Source organism: Rhodnius prolixus, unplaced genomic scaffold (genome assembly GCF_049639745.1).
Source record: "Rhodnius prolixus isolate KJV_2025 unplaced genomic scaffold, Rpr scaffold_9, whole genome shotgun sequence".
Lineage (NCBI taxonomy): Eukaryota > Metazoa > Arthropoda > Insecta > Hemiptera > Reduviidae > Rhodnius > Rhodnius prolixus.
In genome coordinates, this window is record NW_027411604.1 from 18,542,686 (window position 1) to 18,562,875 (window position 20,190).

The window sequence follows — 20,190 nt, forward strand, 5'->3', positions numbered from 1 at the left end:
GGAAGAAGGACTCATATGGGTTATATCATTTATGATGGAGTACGATTGTTCAGTTTCAGTTGCCCTTGGTCAAGAATGTTTAAGGAGGTGTTTCTGTGAGGCTGGTACAAACCATGTCGTCAGTTTTAAGTAATACAATAATACACCCAACTGTATTCCAAGAAAATGATTTTTTTAAATTGTATTTAACAACTATTTAGCAAACTGTTAGATAATCAGATTATTAATACGAAATTAAACATGAAGAATGACATAGACATACATCCTTATCAATTATCAGTAGAAGATCCTAGATTTAGAATAACACCTACACAGCAAATGGCAGCTGCTTGTTCAGGAGCACTCATAACATCACTCATTGGTAAGTACAGTAATTACTGTTGGCTAATACTAAAGTTAAGAAATTTCAAGTCTATTTGAATAAACGCCAGGTTAGTTTGTTAGGTGAAATGCCGGCAATTAAAAAAAAAGAATGTTTTCTGACGACTACTTCACTGTTAGCAAAATATCTGAGTTATAATTTGGTGCAAGTAATAAGTCAAGGAGGGTAGCACGTGACAAACTTTGAAAGTGTAAGAAAATCTTCATTCCAATCATGATGATTGCTATTGATCCCAAACCAGTCAGGATTGAAAAAACAAGCATTCTATGATGGGCAAAATCAACGATATTATCTATCGCAGCGGACCAAGCTACGTTTTCAGCTTTATTCAAAAAGCAAATTCTCAACTTACAACCCTTTCACATTGACATAATACGTGCATTGCGGATCAGTCTGGTTTCAGTTTTTGAAACAGCATTTTTAAGAATTACAAATTTTTCCCCCCCTAAAAAGGAATAACAGTATAACACATTAATTCAATATTTGAAACTCTTCAATTGTATGTTTTATTTCTTGTTTACATGGTTGTGATTGTAGAAATTTAAGAGTCAAACTTATTTTCAGTTACGCCACTAGATGTCGTTAAAATTAGACTACAAGCACAACAAAAGACTTTAGTGAGTAATAAGTGTTTCTTATATTGTAATGGATTGATGGACCACTTATGTACCTGCCCAACAAATGAGAATAATGCTCATGAATATTGGTACAAGAGACCCAGCCAATTTAACGGCACAGTTGTAAGTAAAAAAAGTTGCTCACTGCAAAAATTGACAAATATCTCTAATCGTAGTTAATTTTATTTAAACATTTAAGTTTAAAGTGTTAAAAATTCTCTTTCTTTATCTTCTTTGACTACTGCTTGTAAATTCTTAATTGTAAGCATCTTGATTATACTGGTAAATATTGCATGCAATATTTTTAAAAAAATCTTTCTCGGCGCTACAGACCTGAAAAGACCAGGATCTCCTCAATCAAGGCTCTCCACTGAGCTCTATCAAGAGCCTTTAGTCTCCCACCTTCAAGCCATCTCAGTCTTGGCCTACCTCTTCTTCTGACGCCTCTGGACCTTTCATATAAAAGTCGTTTAGGGATTCTATTCTCCACCATCCTCTCCACATATCCTAACCAACTCAATCTTCCTTTTTTAATGTAGGCAACGATGTCTGCTTCTTCATAGAGGAGTTTGCAGTTCCAAGTTGATGCGGGTTCTCCATTCTTCTCTCTCTCGTTTACAAGACATATTTTCCTCAATACTTTTCTTTTCCATACTCTCAAGGCTGTCTGGCTCTCTTGGGTCAAAACCCACCATTCGCTCTCATAAAGCACTATCGGTCTTGTCAGGGTCATATACGAGAAGCTTCGCTTATCTAAAAAGGGTTCTGAAACATACTATTTTCTTTAATGCGAACAGGTACCTGTTCCCTGTCGCAAGTCTCGCTTCTGTGTCTTCAAATGTTTCATTTCTTTCTGTGACCAGAGACCTTAAATATTGAAACGCTTCGCACGACATAAATTCGTGTACCCCAAGTCGAATATTCTCTCATATATGTTGCCTTATCAGCATTTATCCTGAAACCCAGCTTTGCGGCAGCTTCTTTCAATTCTTGAAGCGCTCCTGCGGGAACCAAAGTTGTACGCGCCGTTATCAAAACATCATCAGCATAAACTACAAAATGGGGCGTGGAAACTTTCTGTTTTGAAAATGAAGTAAAACATACTACACGTTTCATTCCACTTTATTTTTTATTTTCCGCCTACCACACAACATTGGAAATTTGGATTTACACAGTTTTAAATACAATGACAGCGAAATCAGTCGATTTCGGAAGTTATGAATCACTCTTTCAAGCATATCGACCGGGGTATTGTCAATTTCGGCTCGGATGTTGTTCCGTGTTGGGACCATCCTTGTAAACTTGAGACTTGAGATAACCCTACAGAAAGTAATCAGGAGGAGCTAAATCAGGCGAACGCGCAGGCCAGTTTACGTCCCCTCGCAGGGAGATCAGTCTTGCGGGGAAGACTAGCCTGATTTAGCCCCTCCTGATTACTTTCTGTGCAGATCTCCCTAAGCATGTTAAATACTTCCTTTGAGGAAGGGAGTAAAAATACACATAAATATGTTGATGGAATATAACTTTTTCTTGTATTGGAATCGATAACACAAATTCACATTCGATATTTTTTTGAGAAACTAACAATATTATTATATGTTTACCATGAAATTCTTTTCATAACTTCCACTTTCATTGGTTAATATATAGTTTTTTGCATGTTGCTCAATCAGGATGCACTAGTGAAAATAAGTCGAACCGAAGGAATATGGTCACTGTGGAGTGGTCTCAGTCCTACTTTAATTTTAGCAATACCAGCCACTGTAGTCTACTTTGTTACCTACGAGCAGCTGCGTACACGACTAGCGGATTGGGCCAAGAGAAGATCGACTTCAGAAACGCAACCATTATGGGCTCCATTACTTGCTGGCTGTACGGCAAGATTATGGGCTGCATCACTTGTCAGCCCTTTAGAATTAGTGAGAACTAAAATGCAATCCAAAAAGCTGACATATTTAGGTATAACTTTTTTTTTCCTTTCTAAGTTTTAAGAGATATTAAAAAACAAAATTTAATTACAGAATTGAAAATTAAATTATGAATGCAATTAAGTATTTGGTTATTGAATTAGTTGTATTTAGATGATCTGTTGTTTTTTAACTTAGTTCTAAAATTTCCTTAATTATATTGGGCATTAGAAAATAATGTTTTGTGATGTTTGGCTCAAAATATAGTGTAAACCTTATCAAAACCTCCCTCTCCAGTTTACGTGATTTTTTTTTTTCAAATGGAAGAGAAAAGCATTTTTATTCTAAGAGTTACATCTTACTGTTTTGCTCGATCATAGTCAATTTAACCATTAATTGAAATTTTTTTTACTTTATTTAATCTGCGACATACATCTTGTATGCCAGAGAGTTTTTGATATTAATTTCTCCAAGAAATGTGATGAAATATTTATTTAAAATAAAGAGAAAATTAAATACAATCAAGATCTATCCTTTCTCAAGTCACAGAAATTATATTTTAGAAATCTTATCGTAATTACTTTTACAGTATCTCAAGAAAATACTGTACAACCAGAAAATATAACCTTTAATACAGTTTTGACTAAAATAAATCCATTTTTTCCAGAAATTCGCCATGCCTTGCAAAGCCTTTTGAAGCACCGCGGGTTACCAGGATTATGGACAGGATTGGGTCCAACACTTTTGAGAGACGTTCCTTTTTCAGGTATATAAAAAAAATAAATAAAATGCACTTTTAACATTTCCATTCCTATTTGTAACAATTATTAACTCATGGTAAAGCTATATTAAAACGAAATTTATTTTTCAGGTGTTTATTGGATAACTTATGAGAAATTTAAAATGCTAAATAACAATAATTCCACGTTTTTGTACAGTTTTATTGGAGGCAGTATTGCTGGATCTGTAAGTTTTATGATATAAGAATTTTGAACTTCATTATTTCAGTGCATTATTTATTTTTCAACTACGGTATATTGTATGGCTTAAATTATAATTCTAAGTTAGACTATCTTTTACAGCTTGCAGCTGTTCTCACAACACCCTTTGACGTTGTGAAAACTCATCGACAAATTGAACTCGTTGAAAAGGAAATCATTGCTGGTAATTTCTTTGTTTAAAACTTAATGTGATTCGACTTCTCTCACCGCGAATTTCTATTTTGTGTGAATAATTTGTCGACACGACCCGAACGCTAGTTTGTAACCGCGTGAGTAATAGAATACAATAAAGGTCAGGTTAATTTAAATTTCTTTGCTGATATTGTTAAGATAAATTGAAACCTTATTTTTGTGTGTATTTCTGTAGTATTTTTTTTAAGTGATTCAATTGCACGGGAAATTCATGTCGCAAAGAAGTGCTTTCTTAACTCTTAACCATGTGGCAAAGACCGATTTTCTGCACGTATGTACGAAAAATAAGTTTTGTCTTATTGCGGAAACTTTGTAATATATTTGGAATTGGAAAGACCTTTATTATCCCGTTTTCTGAAACTGCGTATGAAATCAAAACAAAACAAAGTATGTATGTTAATTAAGAAATGTGTATCATTAGCATAAAAAAAAGGAGAAACTAACAAAAGCTCAAATCACATTTAAAATTAACAACAATTTCAGTTTTCATATTTAATTCTTTTATTTATTTATTCTTCTAGAATCTCCAGCCTCAGCGAAAAGTACATATTCTGCATTGAAAAATATTTACCAAAAAAATGGATTCGGTGGATTGTTTACTGGAATTGTTCCAAGGATAATTAGAATAGCCCCAGCGTGTGCAATAATGGTTGCTTCATTTGAATATGGAAAATCATTCTTTCAAAAGCACAATAAAAAACAATTTGAGGAACAAATTTTTCTCAAAGGTGATGGACATCATTAAGTGTTAATTACCATTCAGTGTATTTATTTTAAGATGAACTCAACACTTAATTAAATTAAGAACTGAAGATTTCCGTTAAGTATTTGTTTAGTAAAGTAAATCTTTTTTAAATGAAAAAAAAAAGTGGTAACTCGAAAAAAATGAAGTTGACCAGGGTGAATTATTTTATGTTTGTAAGACGTCGTTGGTTGTAAATTCTTGATAATTATATTTGTGATAAAAATACGATTTATATTTCTTTAAATAAAGATAAAATTTTGTTACCATTGTTTTGATTCTAATTTTCGATTTTTTTTTTCTAACTGCAGCAAGTAAAAAATCTACAAAACTAAGAAAAATAAGTATTAAAGAGCAACTCTAGTAGAAGATTGTCATATAAAAAAAAAAAAAAGTAAAAAGTAAAGTAAAGTAATCGCCTATTTTTTCAGGCGGGGCTTAACGTCCAACTACCAATTAGGTGTCGTGGACGGAGGCGACTAGCAAACATACTTTACTGTAAATTTCTTTTATTAACCATTAAATAAAATCCAAGGCCTAAGACCGGGAATCGAACCCAGTACCACAATGCATATTAGCTTTGCAGGTCTCGCCTCTAACCGCTCGGCTACCGTGGCGCCTCAGATTGTCATATATTAGAACTCATACACCATTTAATTCCTCCTTACTTACTTCCCTGGTGCTACAGCCCAGGTCGGGCCTTGACCTCCAAAAGAAATTGACCCCAATCGTCCCTATTCAAAGCCTTAGACCGCCAATTCCACGCCCCCAGCTTGGTTGCATCCCTTCCAACTTGGTCCATCCATCGAGCCTTCGGGCGTCCAACCTTTCTGGTACCGATGACACGGTAATCCAAAACTTTCTTCGGCATTCTGCCATCTTCCATCCTCAGAACACGTCCCACCCACCGGAGCCTATTAATGCGGGATTACTTGCACTGCCGTAGTATCTTCAAATTTGTCGTAGAGCTCTTGGTTATGTCTCCTTCTCTATACACCATTAACTTGAACTGGTCCGTAAACGTCTTAAAATTTTTCTTTCAAAAATGGCAATTTTTTGCTCGTCCACTTTTTTGAGTGTCGAGCTTTCTGAACCATAAGTTAATATTGGTCGAACTAAAGTTTTATATAGAGTAGCCTTGATTTTTTGTGAAAATATCTGGAACTAAAATTTCATTCCTCCAGGAAACTAAATTCACTGGTGCAAGACCAAGACTAATTAAAAAATCTTTAAACTCCCAGGGGATCACACCCATTTTTCATTTTTGTACATAAAAATTTAAAATGTAAAAAATTAGATGTAAAGCATTTTACATCTGATAAACTTTTTCAAAAATTCATAATTGAAACGTTAGCTTTCGCAGGAGACTGCAAGTGTAGTAACCTAGTAGTTTATTACGAACACAATAAGGGAACATTTTAAAATATGGATGATTAAGTTGGCATAAGTAAAACTCTTTAAAAACAAATAAATAAATATATATTTATATATACATGCATGTAAAGTACTTTTAATGGAATTCTTTTTAAACATAAAAAGTTTTCAAATTTCCAATTATTTTTTCCTTGACTGTACAATTTTAGTTTTATAAGATACACATAAGAAAGGTTCTAAATAGTATAACGATAATTAGGTACTTGTGTTTACAAAAAAAAAAAAAAATCTTTTACATTTCTTACATATTTTCTCGAGGATCTTCCATTCTGTAAAAAGAAAAATGTATTCAAAATTATCGTATTAATAAGATTGTATCCAACATATGAATGTACAAAAAAATAAAATGATAATCGCATCCTATAAAATAAACAATCTGGGGTACCATTATATTTACTTTTTTTGCATGGATTTTCCTTGCATAATTAAATATCTAATAAACCCCAATACTGAAATGAACTATCAAATTTAAGACACTTTGTTTGCCAACTGTCATTTTTGAAGGACCTTCCCTTCGCCCTATCCTCCTACTTTGTTTTCTAATACTAATCAATATTTTCATCCTCTCATTTCTCGCTCTAGAGATTTTTATAGTTTCATCAACCTTTTTTATTGTTTTTTTTTTTTTAAATTACCTTTTGTCTCGTTCAGAAACTTCTTCAGCAGCATCATTATTATTAGTAACCTACAGCAGTGTTATACTAGGGCTTAGAGAAAAAAAAAGGCCGTGGCAAGAATTGTAATACCACGAATTAGATTAGCGCTCCAAAAAATAAATCTAGCAGGATTTGCTACAAATAAAAATTCAAAATAGAGAAGTCCACACTCCAAAAATGGATAAGTTTAAGCATGCTGCCTTTTGAAGCTCCTACATAAGAGAAACTTACCACAAAACATAAAATACGAGTAATTTACCCCAGTGGCTGACAAACAGCACAAAATATTATTTCTAAAAGTTGAAAATAATCAATCGTCCTACCTGAAAAAGTTAATCAATGGCGAATCTTCTTCTGCAATTGTTGAATGAGGTGTTAAAAATACATACTGATGCTCTGGTCTTGTTTTTGCGATACTAATTAGCAAATCCATTACCATTTTTCTGTTTACTTCATCCTACACAAAATTTAAAATAAAGTTTATGAGCATATACATAATTAGACTCTTACTACAATATTTTTTTTTCTCATCCCGGGACAATTTTGAAAGTTTGTCAAAGGAAAAAGATGAAATACATGACCACTATAAATTCGGTTGTGAAAATTATTTAGTACTCGCTTCATTATATCCTACAATCTACTGCAAGATGGCCGATCTTTATCAACAGTTATTACATTAATTGTAGTTAATTACGGTTTACTTGTTTCTCAATCTTCGCAAAAATATGCGATATATTTTCTCATTATAAATTAATAATCATTTTTAAATATTAACGAAGTATTAGTGATTTTGTCTTTTTGTTGCACATTAAAAGTTCATATAATTTTTAAAATATGTTATTTTTTAATTATAAATTTAATAAAATTCTATTGCCATGCTTATTATATATAGCTTTTATAAGGTTTATTTAATTCCTAATCAATACAACGTCAAATTCCTTTCATATTTCGTATTTTCAAAGTGAATAAAATTATCATTCGGCCATTAAAAGTGCATTCTATTATGCGATCAACAATATTTATGAAAAAATATAACTTTCTTACCATAAAAACGTCAAATTCGTCCAGAAAATAGAAAGGTGACTTCATATTTTCCCATAGAGCAACGATAAAAGCTACCATTGAAAATGATCTCTCACCTCCAGAAAGTGTTGAAATTGGACATTCTTTTGACGCCTTTGGATCAGCATTTATTATTATATTTAATCGTTTTTTAACATGATCAAAATCTAATCTTCCCTGTAAGTAAATGATCAGATAATTAAGTAAAAACTGAAATTTACAGTTATATATGTGTATAATTAATTCTCACCTCAAAATGCCTTTCCTTGAGAACACTTTGAAATATTGCATCGGTATTGCAACCAACTGTCACGCTAATCGCCTCCAATTTTTTTGGTATTCTTTCTAATATTTCTTCAATAATCTAAAAAACAATTATTCTGTTTGATACATCAGAAACAAGGATACAAAAACTTGTAAAATTCATTTATCCAAATAAAAAAGGTGGTTCTAAACTGACAATTAAAAGATCTCCTTGGAACTGTACAACGCTAAGAGCATCATCAAAATTTTTCATCCTAAATTCAAAATCTGCTGGTTCAATGAAATTCTCGCTAACAATTTTCTGTAAGGCATTAATCATTCTGCGTAGATCAGTTTTCTTTTCTTTTAATACTTCTAAGCTCCTATAGAAGATAAAAAAAATATTTTTTAATTTTCATTTAAAGTTTTAAGAGAATTTGAAAAAAAGTGTTAGAATAGATTGTTAACATATTCAATTTTAAATTTAAATATTGTGTCATTTCTAACGATTTTGAATTTGAAATAGCAATAAATTAGTCACACGACTTTCTTTAACTCAATTCTCACCGCTTATAAAGGGCAATATTTTGTAGATTTTCGGATTGTAATATCATTTATGATCCACAGTAACGAAGTATTAGTGATTAAACGGTAAAATGTCAAGAAATGACACCTGTATTAGGTTATAGCACTTAAAATCAATTTTCACAATATTTTAAGTAAAACTAATAAGCTCTTACAGGACATTTAGTGTACTCGTAAGAGCTAGCTCGGTTGTTTTTCGAAGGAATTGCGAAAACAAAGAATGGAAGTCTCACAAAATAGCACTTTCTATACATTCTGGCCATTTTCACCTTAATGTTAGATGAGATAGGGCCATACATTACTAACCCTTTTTCTAAACTAGGGGGAAGTTTAGACACCTCGTCCTAGAAATGTCTAAAATCCAAAACCAAGACTGGAAATCAAACTTACTACGATACATCTTAAGTACGACATCTGTGCGGTCCGCACATGTAACCGCTATGCTACCGGAGTAACAACAGGATGGAGTTATTTTTTTCCTATTATTAAATTCTCATAACATTATTTTCTAACCTCACATAGTGGCTATAGTTCATGTTTATTTTCTTTAATATGGTTTCATTAAAGATTTAATATCCGCTTTCAGATCTTTACCAAAATTTCAGGATAGAGTGTTTCAGTAGAACAGTACTATGAAATTAAAGGACTTATAAAACTCTCTGCAAAAGTTTTATCAGCTCTTCTATTACTAGTAATTGCGCTACTGATTTCAGGGAATTCATTAAAATATCGAGATAACGAGCAAAAGCCGAAACCTATCCACGAATCTAAAATAAAACCATCAGTTAAGAGCAACTATAATAACCTTGGATTGTCAATCCTTTCTGGACAAACTTTAATCGCATCTTTTTTTGCTTCTTCAAGTTCTTTAGATAATTCTGCAAATTTAAGTTTATGAGCTTCTAATTTGGTTTCCTCACTTTTTAAAAGTGTTGCATAATGATCGTGATTGTCATTAACTTTACTGTGTTCTTTTTTTAACCTCGTCAATTCATTCTGCAAATAAATTATTTCTCAATGACATTTTTAGAAAATTTAAATTAAAGAAATTACAGTTAAATTCAAATATATATAATATATAATACAAAAATAAAACTCCATATTAGCTTACCACACAATAAATTACTAATATTTCTCTTTTTGTGATAAAAAATACAGCTCACCTCAGCTTCTAACAGCTTTTCAGAAGATTCTTTTTTCTTTTGTTCCAACTGATCCATTTTAAATTTCAAGTCTTTAGCCTTTTCTGTCAAAATTTCTTTTGTTTCTTCAATTTCCTAAAAAAAAAGTTAGGAACTTACATAATAATAAACATAAATAACAATGGAAAGATATTATTAATTGTGCATATATTTATATTTCTAAACCTTCATGGATTTTTCACAGGAATTTAGATTCCCTTTCCAATGCTTTAAGTCTTCAGAAAGTATGTCAACATTAAAGTCTTCTGGCACATTCTCTTGTTCAGTTTCCACCAATTTCACATCACAATTGGCTAACTGAGTATTGATTTTCTTGACTTCTATTTCAGCTTCGGTCAAGCCTACCTTTGCTATTTTTAATTTGTTATCAAGTTCTTTAATTTCTTCTTGATGTCTCTTAAATTCTTTCCTTTTTCCTTCTAATTCTTCTTCAGTTAATCTATTAAAACAATATACTCTATATAAAACGTACAACAGAGGGTTAAAAAAATCATACATCGATATCGTTTCTTTCTGTCATTAAGTACGATCGAGACAATACTTCCCACTAACACAAAATTAACAACAAATTAATGTAATTATTTACCCAATACGTTCACATATTTTAGTTTAGTAGAAGTGATTAATTACTCAGCATTCAAAGTTACCGATTGTTATTATTAATAACCAGCACAGAACTACAGTGCTGACAACTGTTTAAGAAATCTTAAACATGTGAAAAATCCGAAGCAATAAAGTTGGCAAATCTCTTCTCTAAAAAAAAAATATCAACCAACAATCCTAACTTCGTGTTACTCGATATAAAATCTATAAGTTTTTTGCGTCCATTAATTTAAAAAAAAAAATAAAAAAAGTTTGGTCAACTATCAAAGTAAATTAAATTTTACTGTATTACTAGACTTTAATTGTTAATATAATGTACGAGGATAAAAGAATACTCTTTTACTTGGATTTATTTTGCTGTATGGTTGATGAAATATATAAAAGACAACTAATAAATAAGAATTTAAATAGTTGAAAGATTTAAATTCATTTAATAATTTTTTTTTTTTTTATCCATACTTTTGGACTATAACTATCAGGTATAGTGGTTTCTATCAAAGATAATAGCTCTTCAAATAGTTTTTTGTTTACTCAATAACAATTACTGTGAAAACCAAATTATTTACCTGATTATCTCTTCAGGATTAACTTGAAGAAACCTTGCCTGTTCATTTACATTTCCTGAATAAGATTTATAATTCGGTTGAGGAAAAAATGTATCACCGGTTTTAGTTAATGCTCTTTGACAATTAACCGGTACATTATTGATATTCTCCATTAAAGGATAAGCTTCAGCATTTGAAGGAATTAATAATATTTTTTCTATCTGCCACTGATCTATAACTGAATTAGCAACCACAGGATCAGTTATACTGAGTCCATGAAGTAAGCTTCTATACTTTTCACTTCTAGTTTCATACTTTTTTACATTATGTACCTATTAAATAAATACACAGTTATTAAATACACATCTAAAAGAATAATTTTTGTAACGAAAGAAGTAACATATCACTAGAAAGCGGGATCTCAAGTTTAAGTCAGTAAGCGATATTCATTCATTTTTCTCTTAGTAGTAGTCTCTATAATTCATGGCACACTAAAACGGCAATGCCTCGTGCACAGAGGTTCTGCCGGACAGTTTTAATCTTTATGATCAATAACTTAATATGAATCAAGGTAAAAATTTGGTCATTACTTACTTGAGAAAAAAATTTACTGATGGTTACTGATGGTCTTTGTTTTTTGGGTAAATTCAGCTTTTCAAAAATGTTTTCGAGCACCTTATAATCACGGTTGGAATGTACACAGAATGAACGGAGAGATTTACTTCCAAAGAATGATTCTATAGCTGGACCCCAGTCCTTCTCCTTAACTTTCATGTAATATCCTTTCAAAAAATAAAAAAAAAAACTATAATAATAAATAAAAACAATGGAGAACGGAGGAGATTAGCTTAACGGTTAGCGTAACTGGATTCCCAAGCGGAAATTCCAGGTTCGTGTCCAGCTAAATATCAGGAGATGTACAATGTTGTTTTTAAAGAGAAAATATAGTACGGAGGCCGACAGTGCACTGAATTTTTCTTCTGGTTTTATTCTAAACAATAGCAGTAATGAAGGCGCTAGTGACCATAAATATCGATGCGCAAAAATTAAAAAAAATTAAATAAAATAAACTGACGAAATGGAATTACCATAAATGTTAATAAATCCAAGTTATTCGGGCGAATCGTTTATACCAAGAAATAAGAACTTATTCTACTAAGTGGTAGTGCCGAATTACTTAGTTTAAAAACCCCTGCAACAATTTTAATGTACTTTAATACTATACAAATATAACTAATAAACACGTGGCATTCGAACTGTACCCTATGAAAATTAATTTTTTGGTAAAAAGTTTTGAATCAAAATATCAATTTAAAATGCAATGTATTAAAGAAATTCGGCATCATTTTCATGGAAATCGAGAATTAGTGGCAAATGCATTCATGTGAAGGTTTTACATTCGTTTAATCGATTTGAAAAAAATTTTAGTGAGTCTAAAATGTAGGTAGAACTTTCTGCAGTTTCTCGTATTGGCATATTTGATACCGTACGAACAAGCAAAAAGGATTTTAAGAATGCTAGAACATCATGCAAGTTGCTGAAAGTAAAAGAAGGAACAATGGGTTATATATCAAAATTTGCCGTCCACGACACTTAATAAGTAGTCGGACGTTAAACCACGCCTGAAAAAACAGGCGATTATTTCAGTTTATATCAAAATTTGCTAGCCTGAACATGAAAATTTACAAGATATACTTTATATAAAAGTGAATGAACAGTCAGTGTTTTTTGTTTTTGTAAAATCTACTTGATAGTACCATCCACACATTTCATGATAGTGTGAAAGATGTTTTGTGCCATTTAAAGTGTAGTGTTCAGATAAGCAAGAACCTAAGATCCATAGAGAAAACTGATTTTTCTTACAGCTAGATTTTTTTGTTTTTACTTTTATTTATTTTTGTGGGTACTGTCTAATAGAAAAAGTTTTACCTATTGGGCCTCGAGGAATTTGTTCAAATTTTCCTTGACTATGAGCCAATTTGATTTCTTCAATTAGTTCAGGCATCCAGGGCGCGAACACTGATAGCTGATCCATTCCTTTCTTTAGACTTTGTAGATATTGCTCTTTATATCCTGTAATGCAATTTATAATTTTTAAATTTAATAACAAAGCAACTTATAAAATTAGCTACTTTATTCTATTACAAATAAATATGTATCAGCACTTACTAATAGAATTGGAAATATTTGCTAGAAATCTCTTCTTATTAGATACACTTTCATTGCAAGCGTTCACCGTATCAGACAATTGTTGTCTGTGCAAATCAGCAGTTGATAATACAGCTTTCAATTCATCTCGTTTTTGTTTTAATTCTTCTTTGCGCATTTTTAGTTCGTTTCTTTTCATTTCTATTTCCTTGGAATGGCTATATACAATATTTATTCATAAATCCATTTGACCCATTGTTACATTTGTTTTTATATCAAGTGAACTGTGAAATCTACCTTTCTTGTTTAGTAATTAATTCCTCAATGGCAAGGCAGTTTTTGATGGCATTACCTTTCTTAGTTTCTATCCTTTTTATTTCATTCACTTTCCTTAAAATGAGTTCTTTAGTTTGTAAAAGTTCACTTTCTATGTTCAGAATAAAATTTTCATTTTCTTGATTTGTACTTTTTAATGATTTCAAATTTCCCTCTATAATCCTAAATTATAATCAAAAGATAGGTTATAATTTGAACATTGTTTACATGAACTAATTTAGCTTTTGTATTTAAAATTTGAAAAAGAAAATTGAACGAATGTTCTGAAAATATTAATTATCAAATAAAACGTTTTTTTCATAAAAACAACGCAAAAATTGGTTATGAATTATTAGGTCTAAATTATGAAGTTTGTGAAGACCAGAAAGTCTTGTTTTTTAAAGGCGATTTTCTATATTTTTGTTTCGGTTACCGTACTCCATGGTTTTTCGCCTTGACCGCTCGTCAATGATAGTAGAAGTAGCGAGTAAGGGATGTAAACGCGCTAATCTATGCAGGTATTGGTTTTGAGAGATATTATTAAATGAAATTTTATCTTAATCTAATAATACTTGATAACTATTCGACCATTACAATGCATGTCACACATTTTCAGAATAAACTAAAAACTATAGGAAACTGAAACATGTGCTTCTTCTAGAACTAGGATTTAGAATTTTAATTTTAATTAACATAAAAATAAAAAAAATACTTTTTTTGACTTAATAATTCTTGCACAACAGTTTCTCGTTTGGTAACTTTTGCACTTAATTTCGTTAATGATTGTTTATATTCTTCAATTAATTTTTCCTCTTTTTCAATATCGTTTTCAAGACTTGTTACCTGCAAAAAAAAAAAATGTATTCTATTAATAATGAGGGCTAAAATATAGTTCAGAAGTCATCTTCGGTTGATACTATTATTCTTCGAAAGAATGGGAAAATGTTTCAATTGTTACAGAGTTTGCCAGACTATTGATTTCTTTCTTTTGGACTACACTGGACATTTGACTAATTTTATTGATCTGTATAGTATGAGATTACAAATGAACAAAATACTGATATGATAACATTTACTTACATAACTCCAGTGTAATTCATTGCTAATAGATTCTAATTCTTTATTAAATTTACAAAGCTCTTTTTGTTTTTCTAATTTGCGCTTTAGTTCTATAATGTCTTTACTACTTTCTTGTAATTCCTAGAAAGATTTAGTTATATGTAAACGATCCTCTGTGATAAGTAATACAAACATTCAATAATTAAAAAAATTAACCAGTATTTATGAAATTATTCACTAGATAATCTCACATAATTGCATACCTTTTCATTTCTTGAATATTTAGCTCTGCAATGTGGAAGAAGTTCTTTATATAATTTATTAAATTTATCAGTTACAAATTCTATCAATGTACCTTTACAAAATAAACGATAAAATTCAGAGGGGCTTGTAGATTTTAGAAATGTTCTAGCCACATCTTGATTTAATATACAAATAGGATTATTTATTTGTATATTTAGACAGGAAAGCATAAAAGACAGTTCATCTTTCTTTGTTGAAATTACTTTGCCTAGAAAATAAAAAAGAGATGGATATATTATGAAAAAATTTGTAATAATAATAAATACAGCATGAATACTGAGGTGTAATCAATATCAAATTGAAATTTCCAATGACAATGAAATTTTACCTTTTTCTGATAAAAATTTGTAATCAGAAGTTTTTTCATTAATTTTTCTTATTACTGTTATTTCATTTCCATAGAATGCTTTATTATAAGAAGTATCGCTCTCATTAAATAATGTTATCTCTATTGATCCGGAATTCTGGCCATTTTTTATTAGATCTATAACATTATTAATAATAAAAATATAAGACAAACAAATTTGAATGACTAATTAAAAAAAAAAAAAACTAACAATTTTAATGTTACTGATTCAGTAAATCTTGATACGTAAATTATTAAAAAATTTCAAAGGCGTTAAGACTGTTCCTAACCAAACGCGTATCTTGATCATCATAAAGACGACATCATTATAAAGAAATGCAGGCCTCTCATAGATAGGTTACTTTCGCAAGGGAAGCAAGTTGTACTGCAGTGGATCCCGAGTCATGCTGGACTCCAGGGCAATGAAGAAGCTGACAGATTGGCAAAAGAGGGGGCGAATCAAGTTCAGTTCGAGGCCCCGCTGACGCTTAGAACTGCTAAGAGAGAGATCCGGCTCCGATTTCGATCGAAGATGGCCGAAGAACAAAGGGGAAAAGCACAAGGGAAGCAGTGGGAGGTGCTTGAAAATATCAAAGGAAGACTCCCCACCGATCTGCCTAGATCAACAGCTGTGGCATGCTTTAGATTATTGACGGGGCATGATTACCTTCAGAAGCATCTCCACCGAATTGGCATTAAGGACAACAGTATCTGTGTGCTTTGTGGTGGAGATGTTATGAACGGTCCGCACCTGCTAGCATGCTCCCAACTGCAGGATGTCCGGGACAATATGCCCACGGACCCACACAAAAAAAATAGTATTTTATATTGGGCTGCCAGACGTCGCATGGCCGTAGTAGCCATTGACCGTGAAGGCGTAGGATAAAAAAAAAAAAAAATCGTGATCATCAAACCTTATGTATCATGCGTACCTTAGGTGATTTTAAAATTGGCCGAATGGAATCTAGAATTTCAGCATTTTGTATTACTATTTTAAAAACTGTAATAAACCAAGTATCCTAGTTCAAAAATTTTCAGTTTTGTAGGAGTAGAAAGTTATGCTTCGGCTAGAACGCCCTAAAATTCTTATGGGCACACGGTCATCGCCAGACATTCCTTGCCTGATTCAATCTTATTTCTGTAAATTTTTAATCTTACACGTCACTTTTTCCATCAGTACAGTACCTCTGGTAGGAGAAAAGTATAACCTAATAGTGAGTATAGACGAAATATTCCAGACCAGTTAAGGGCATGAATAGGTGCCTCTGCACCAGATAAGGAAGAGGATGAAGAAGATGAGCTCTGAAGAGTGGTAGCTGATTAGAGTGAAAAGAAAATAGGAATTTAAATATACAAATATATTTCAGTCTTATTTAATTATGTTTAATGGTCGCATTTACCCCGTCTGATTAAAATAATTAGTAGCAAAGACCATATGTTCCTGAAATTAATAAATACAAATGTACAATAATCAGAGTTAAAATATGCAATATGTTTTTTCTACATAATTTTTGTTAAGCCCCACATAATCAACAAGTTTTGCGGTGACTGTTTATTCTAAGAGAGTTATTTGGAATTTGTAAATATCGTTAGAATATTTTTTCATTCGCTGTCAATTAAAAATAGTACTGTCAACATCTCATTTCTTTCAAATTCACTATTATACGATACGATTAGAAACAATCTTCAGCTATGAACATGATCAATATGAGATAGAAGCAGTTCTTGACCAGTCCTAGCTATGTAAGATATTATTTTTGAAGAATATGTTTAAACAAAACGCCTCAATGTACCATATGTTGTGAATGGTGTTAGCGAGAAACCTCTCACTCACCTGCTGTGACTTTCATCGCTATTTCATTAGACTGACCCCAAAATAACTGCATTATCATTCTGGAAAACAGCCCTCCCTCCACTCGGCATGATTGATGCTCGAATTTCAAAATAGTATCTAGAAATACATCAGGTTCTCTCTGCTCGTATCAATTTAGTCGGTAAAACTGCACATTACTTAGTCGTTGACAGATAAATAATAGCAACCACAATTTACTAACCAGAGAATCAGTATTTTTTTTATTAAATGTAATTGAATATTGTGGATTATGTTGCGAGAATTCGGTCGACAAAACTACTCGTAACTTTTTGCCGATTCAACAAATTTATATTGTCTTTATCAGGAAATTATTGTATGAGTTGGTTGTGAGTTACAATTCTATGTTACTTAAGATAGATTTCTCCTGTTAAATCATTAATTGAAATCCAAAGTAAGGCTGGGTTTCACATAATTCAGCAGGGCAGTCTAAGTCTCTATCCGCACAGCAATTCAGGATAGATCTCAATTATCTACTAACTGATTTCAAACATTATTATGATCAGCGAAATCCTTTTTTTTTTTGGTACTTTAACATATAATGCTCCCAAAACTAGACAAGAGTTACAAATGGAAAGCTGGTCGAAAACGAAACAAAAAGCAAATAATCGTCAGTATGCAATTAAAAGAATATTTATACATAAAATTGGAAATATCAGTAACCTTTTAGACTATGTCCTCGATTAGTATCTGTTGTCCGGCCACCAAGACCTATTACCAATGCAGTTAAAATCGCACTTTTACCACTTCCATTTTTTCCACTAAGAAAATTGATTCTCTCACCAAAATTAAATTCCAAATTGCCGTGGCACATAAAATTGTGCAATTTTATTCTTTTCACTTTTCCAGCCACTTTCTGAAATTAAAAAAAAAATCATTGTTAAACATACAAAAGCAAACTGATAAAACTTCATTTATGATTAGTACTGCTATCCATAATTGTAATGTTTGAAGTTCAGTACATAAACATTTGGTGTGAACACTCTTGGGACTTTTTTTTATTACTATTCTCAATGTTGTACATATACTTTTTTCACACAAATGGAAAGAAAAGTAATTGCTAACTTCAGTGATATTTTGATGAAATTGGCAATAATATTCTGTCCCTTTTTAAGTCAGTTAACAAAAAAGATGCACCAAATGATTACAGTTGCATCAAACTTCGAATTTCAAAAAGTATTTAATTTTAACATTATACAATTATAATCATTTTCAATACATCGAAATGACACTTTAGAGGGTGGCTTACTTACCGATTCTCATCAAATCTGCCTAGAAGCTAATTTTCCTAGATTTCATTTATTTATAAACTAAAAATATGGACAGTTCACATAGAGATGTACATATAAATTTAAAATAAATTCTGAAATTATAATAATTAAAGGTCCAGATGCCTTTAGGTTTCAGAGAGAGATGATTTAAGAAAGGTTAAAATTAAAATTTACTAATTAAATTAAAAAAAAAATGGTTGAAAATCACCTTAAATATCACCAAACTATCTTCTTCATCATTTGACATTCGTTGTCTTCTTGTTAAAATAGCCTCCTCCTCAAAATCTCCATTAACATTTTGTATTACAGTTCTTGTCCGCTTTTTCCTAACTGACGAAACATTAAGATCACTGCTAGTCATCACGAATACTTTTAGGAATCATAAATTAGGAATAGGATAACAACTAAAAAAACCATTGGTTTGCACGATATTTACACTCAAACCGCAACAACAAAGTTAAGCGCGCTTTCATTTGACGTATGATTGGCGATTTAAGCGGACTCGGTCCACTAGAACGAATCCAATGGTGGAACGAGTTGATTCAAATCCCTATTTTTAAAAAAGTGATTCCGCCCAAAAAATTAAGGCAAATTAACATGAAAATAATTAATACTGAAGTTACTTAGCTGTTACACTAAAATAAAATTTTTAACTGCCTAGAGGTTATCATTTATGAGATACTGACATATTCTAACAGGGTAAAAATTTCTGTATAATTTTGCTTAAATTCGTACCCCTCAAGTATGAAATACATTTTATTATTTAAACATTTTATTTTCTCATAAGTAGGACAAATAAACCTGTGTCAATAAAATAAAGTATTTTTGAAGATTCAATTCGATTTTATTATGAAACAAACAGTTTAAATGGTTAAAAAATTATTTAATAGTAGATTTATTTTAATCTCGTTCATTTAGTTTACTCCAGAATTTTGTGTAAGTAGTCTTTTTCCGATAATAAGTAAACTTTTGGAACCTTATTATTATCATTCAAAAAAATTGAAAGCAGAATTTACCTGAAAAAAAGGTTTAGGATAGTAGACAAATCTTAGTTTGTAATAGTATCATAATCGTGTGAATTAAATTTGAATATATGTATCTACTAATATTTTAATAAAGTATTTTTTCCTTTTACCTAGTGCTTTAATGCTCGGGCTTTTTCGATCTTTTGTCAACTTGCAGCCCCGTTAGGCTTGGCTTTCACCTGACATGATTATTTTTAAGGGTCCCTCCAGTAGTACAACTATAAAATATTCGGTAATTCCCATCCATTCTATTTCCGATAAACTAATCAAGGGAATCTGTGGAATGTTCTTCAGAACTATCTATAGCCATATCTAATAATTATTGGATAGGTTCAAAAATATACGTAATAATCGAAAACTTTTTCAATTTAAATCTTTCAATTTTATAATTTATTATTATTTTTTTAATGCAATTGTTTATTGTGAACCATGTAATGGCTGAAACCCTTATTAATATACACATTGCATTAAAAAAAAGAAAGTAAATACATTTATTGACATTTTAAATTGCAGGGAATATGTGATCAATTCCAACATAGAAAAGCAACAAAATCTGTGGTTAAGAGCGCTCTTTTGGCGAGGTTGTTAACTACTAAACAATAATTAGTTTTCAGTTCTATTGCTAGATCGCATTGGTATGTAGAATTTATGTTTTTATGTTCATACAAATCATGTAATTATT

At 31.1% G+C, this 20,190-nt stretch overlaps 2 protein-coding genes across 3 annotated transcripts; one reads left to right on the top strand and one right to left on the bottom strand.

Moving 5' to 3' along the window:
* Position 1: 1 nt before the first annotated feature.
* Positions 2–5,125, top strand: LOC141453965 (mitochondrial glutathione transporter SLC25A40-like). Its single transcript, XM_074127651.1, has 7 exons — positions 2–361; positions 947–1,122; positions 2,673–2,958; positions 3,574–3,672; positions 3,778–3,872; positions 3,989–4,070; positions 4,621–5,125. Exons 1-7 carry the CDS (start codon positions 241–243, stop codon positions 4,842–4,844), a joined length of 1,083 nt encoding a protein of 360 aa, XP_073983752.1. The 5' UTR covers positions 2–240; the 3' UTR covers positions 4,845–5,125.
* Positions 5,126–6,303: 1,178 nt separating this feature from the next.
* Positions 6,304–18,988, bottom strand: SMC6 (Structural maintenance of chromosomes 6). 2 transcript variants are annotated; one of them, XM_074127632.1, is made up of 19 exons: positions 18,692–18,986; positions 17,876–18,068; positions 15,325–15,480; positions 14,957–15,204; positions 14,715–14,834; positions 14,347–14,477; positions 13,617–13,817; positions 13,341–13,537; positions 13,101–13,244; positions 11,766–11,953; positions 11,193–11,503; positions 10,189–10,462; positions 9,985–10,098; positions 9,627–9,817; positions 8,454–8,619; positions 8,244–8,357; positions 7,976–8,170; positions 7,255–7,388; positions 6,304–6,544 (listed from the first exon to the last, which is right to left on the bottom strand). In XM_074127632.1, the coding sequence occupies exons 1-19, from the start codon at positions 18,842–18,844 to the stop codon at positions 6,517–6,519; spliced, it is 3,258 nt and encodes a 1,085-aa protein (XP_073983733.1). In that variant the 5' UTR covers positions 18,845–18,986; the 3' UTR covers positions 6,304–6,516. The 2 variants fall into 2 exon arrangements, with proteins under 2 accessions (XP_073983733.1, XP_073983734.1); XM_074127633.1 differs by lacking the exons at positions 6,304–6,544; positions 7,255–7,388; positions 7,976–8,170 and having other exon boundaries at positions 8,238–8,373; positions 18,692–18,988.
* Positions 18,989–20,190: the final 1,202 nt, after the last annotated feature.

Bases quoted from the DNA above. Each gene is read 5' to 3' on its own strand.
- LOC141453965 (XM_074127651.1), top strand. From the start codon at position 241: ATGAAGAATGACATAGACATACATCCTTATCAATTATCAGTAGAAGAT. The intron at 3,673-3,777 runs GTATATAAAAAA...TTTATTTTTCAG, and splicing joins GAGAGACGTTCCTTTTTCAG to GTGTTTATTGGATAACTTAT. The intron at 3,873-3,988 runs GTAAGTTTTATG...TATCTTTTACAG, and splicing joins GAGGCAGTATTGCTGGATCT to CTTGCAGCTGTTCTCACAAC.
- SMC6 (XM_074127632.1), bottom strand. From the start codon at position 18,844: ATGACTAGCAGTGATCTTAATGTTTCGTCAGTTAGGAAAAAGCGGACA. The intron at 11,504-11,765 runs GTAAGTAATGAC...TTTATTTAATAG, and splicing joins TCAGTAAATTTTTTTCTCAA to GTACATAATGTAAAAAAGTA. The intron at 8,171-8,243 runs GTGAGAATTAAT...ATTTACTTACAG, and splicing joins TCAAGGAAAGGCATTTTGAG to GGAAGATTAGATTTTGATCA.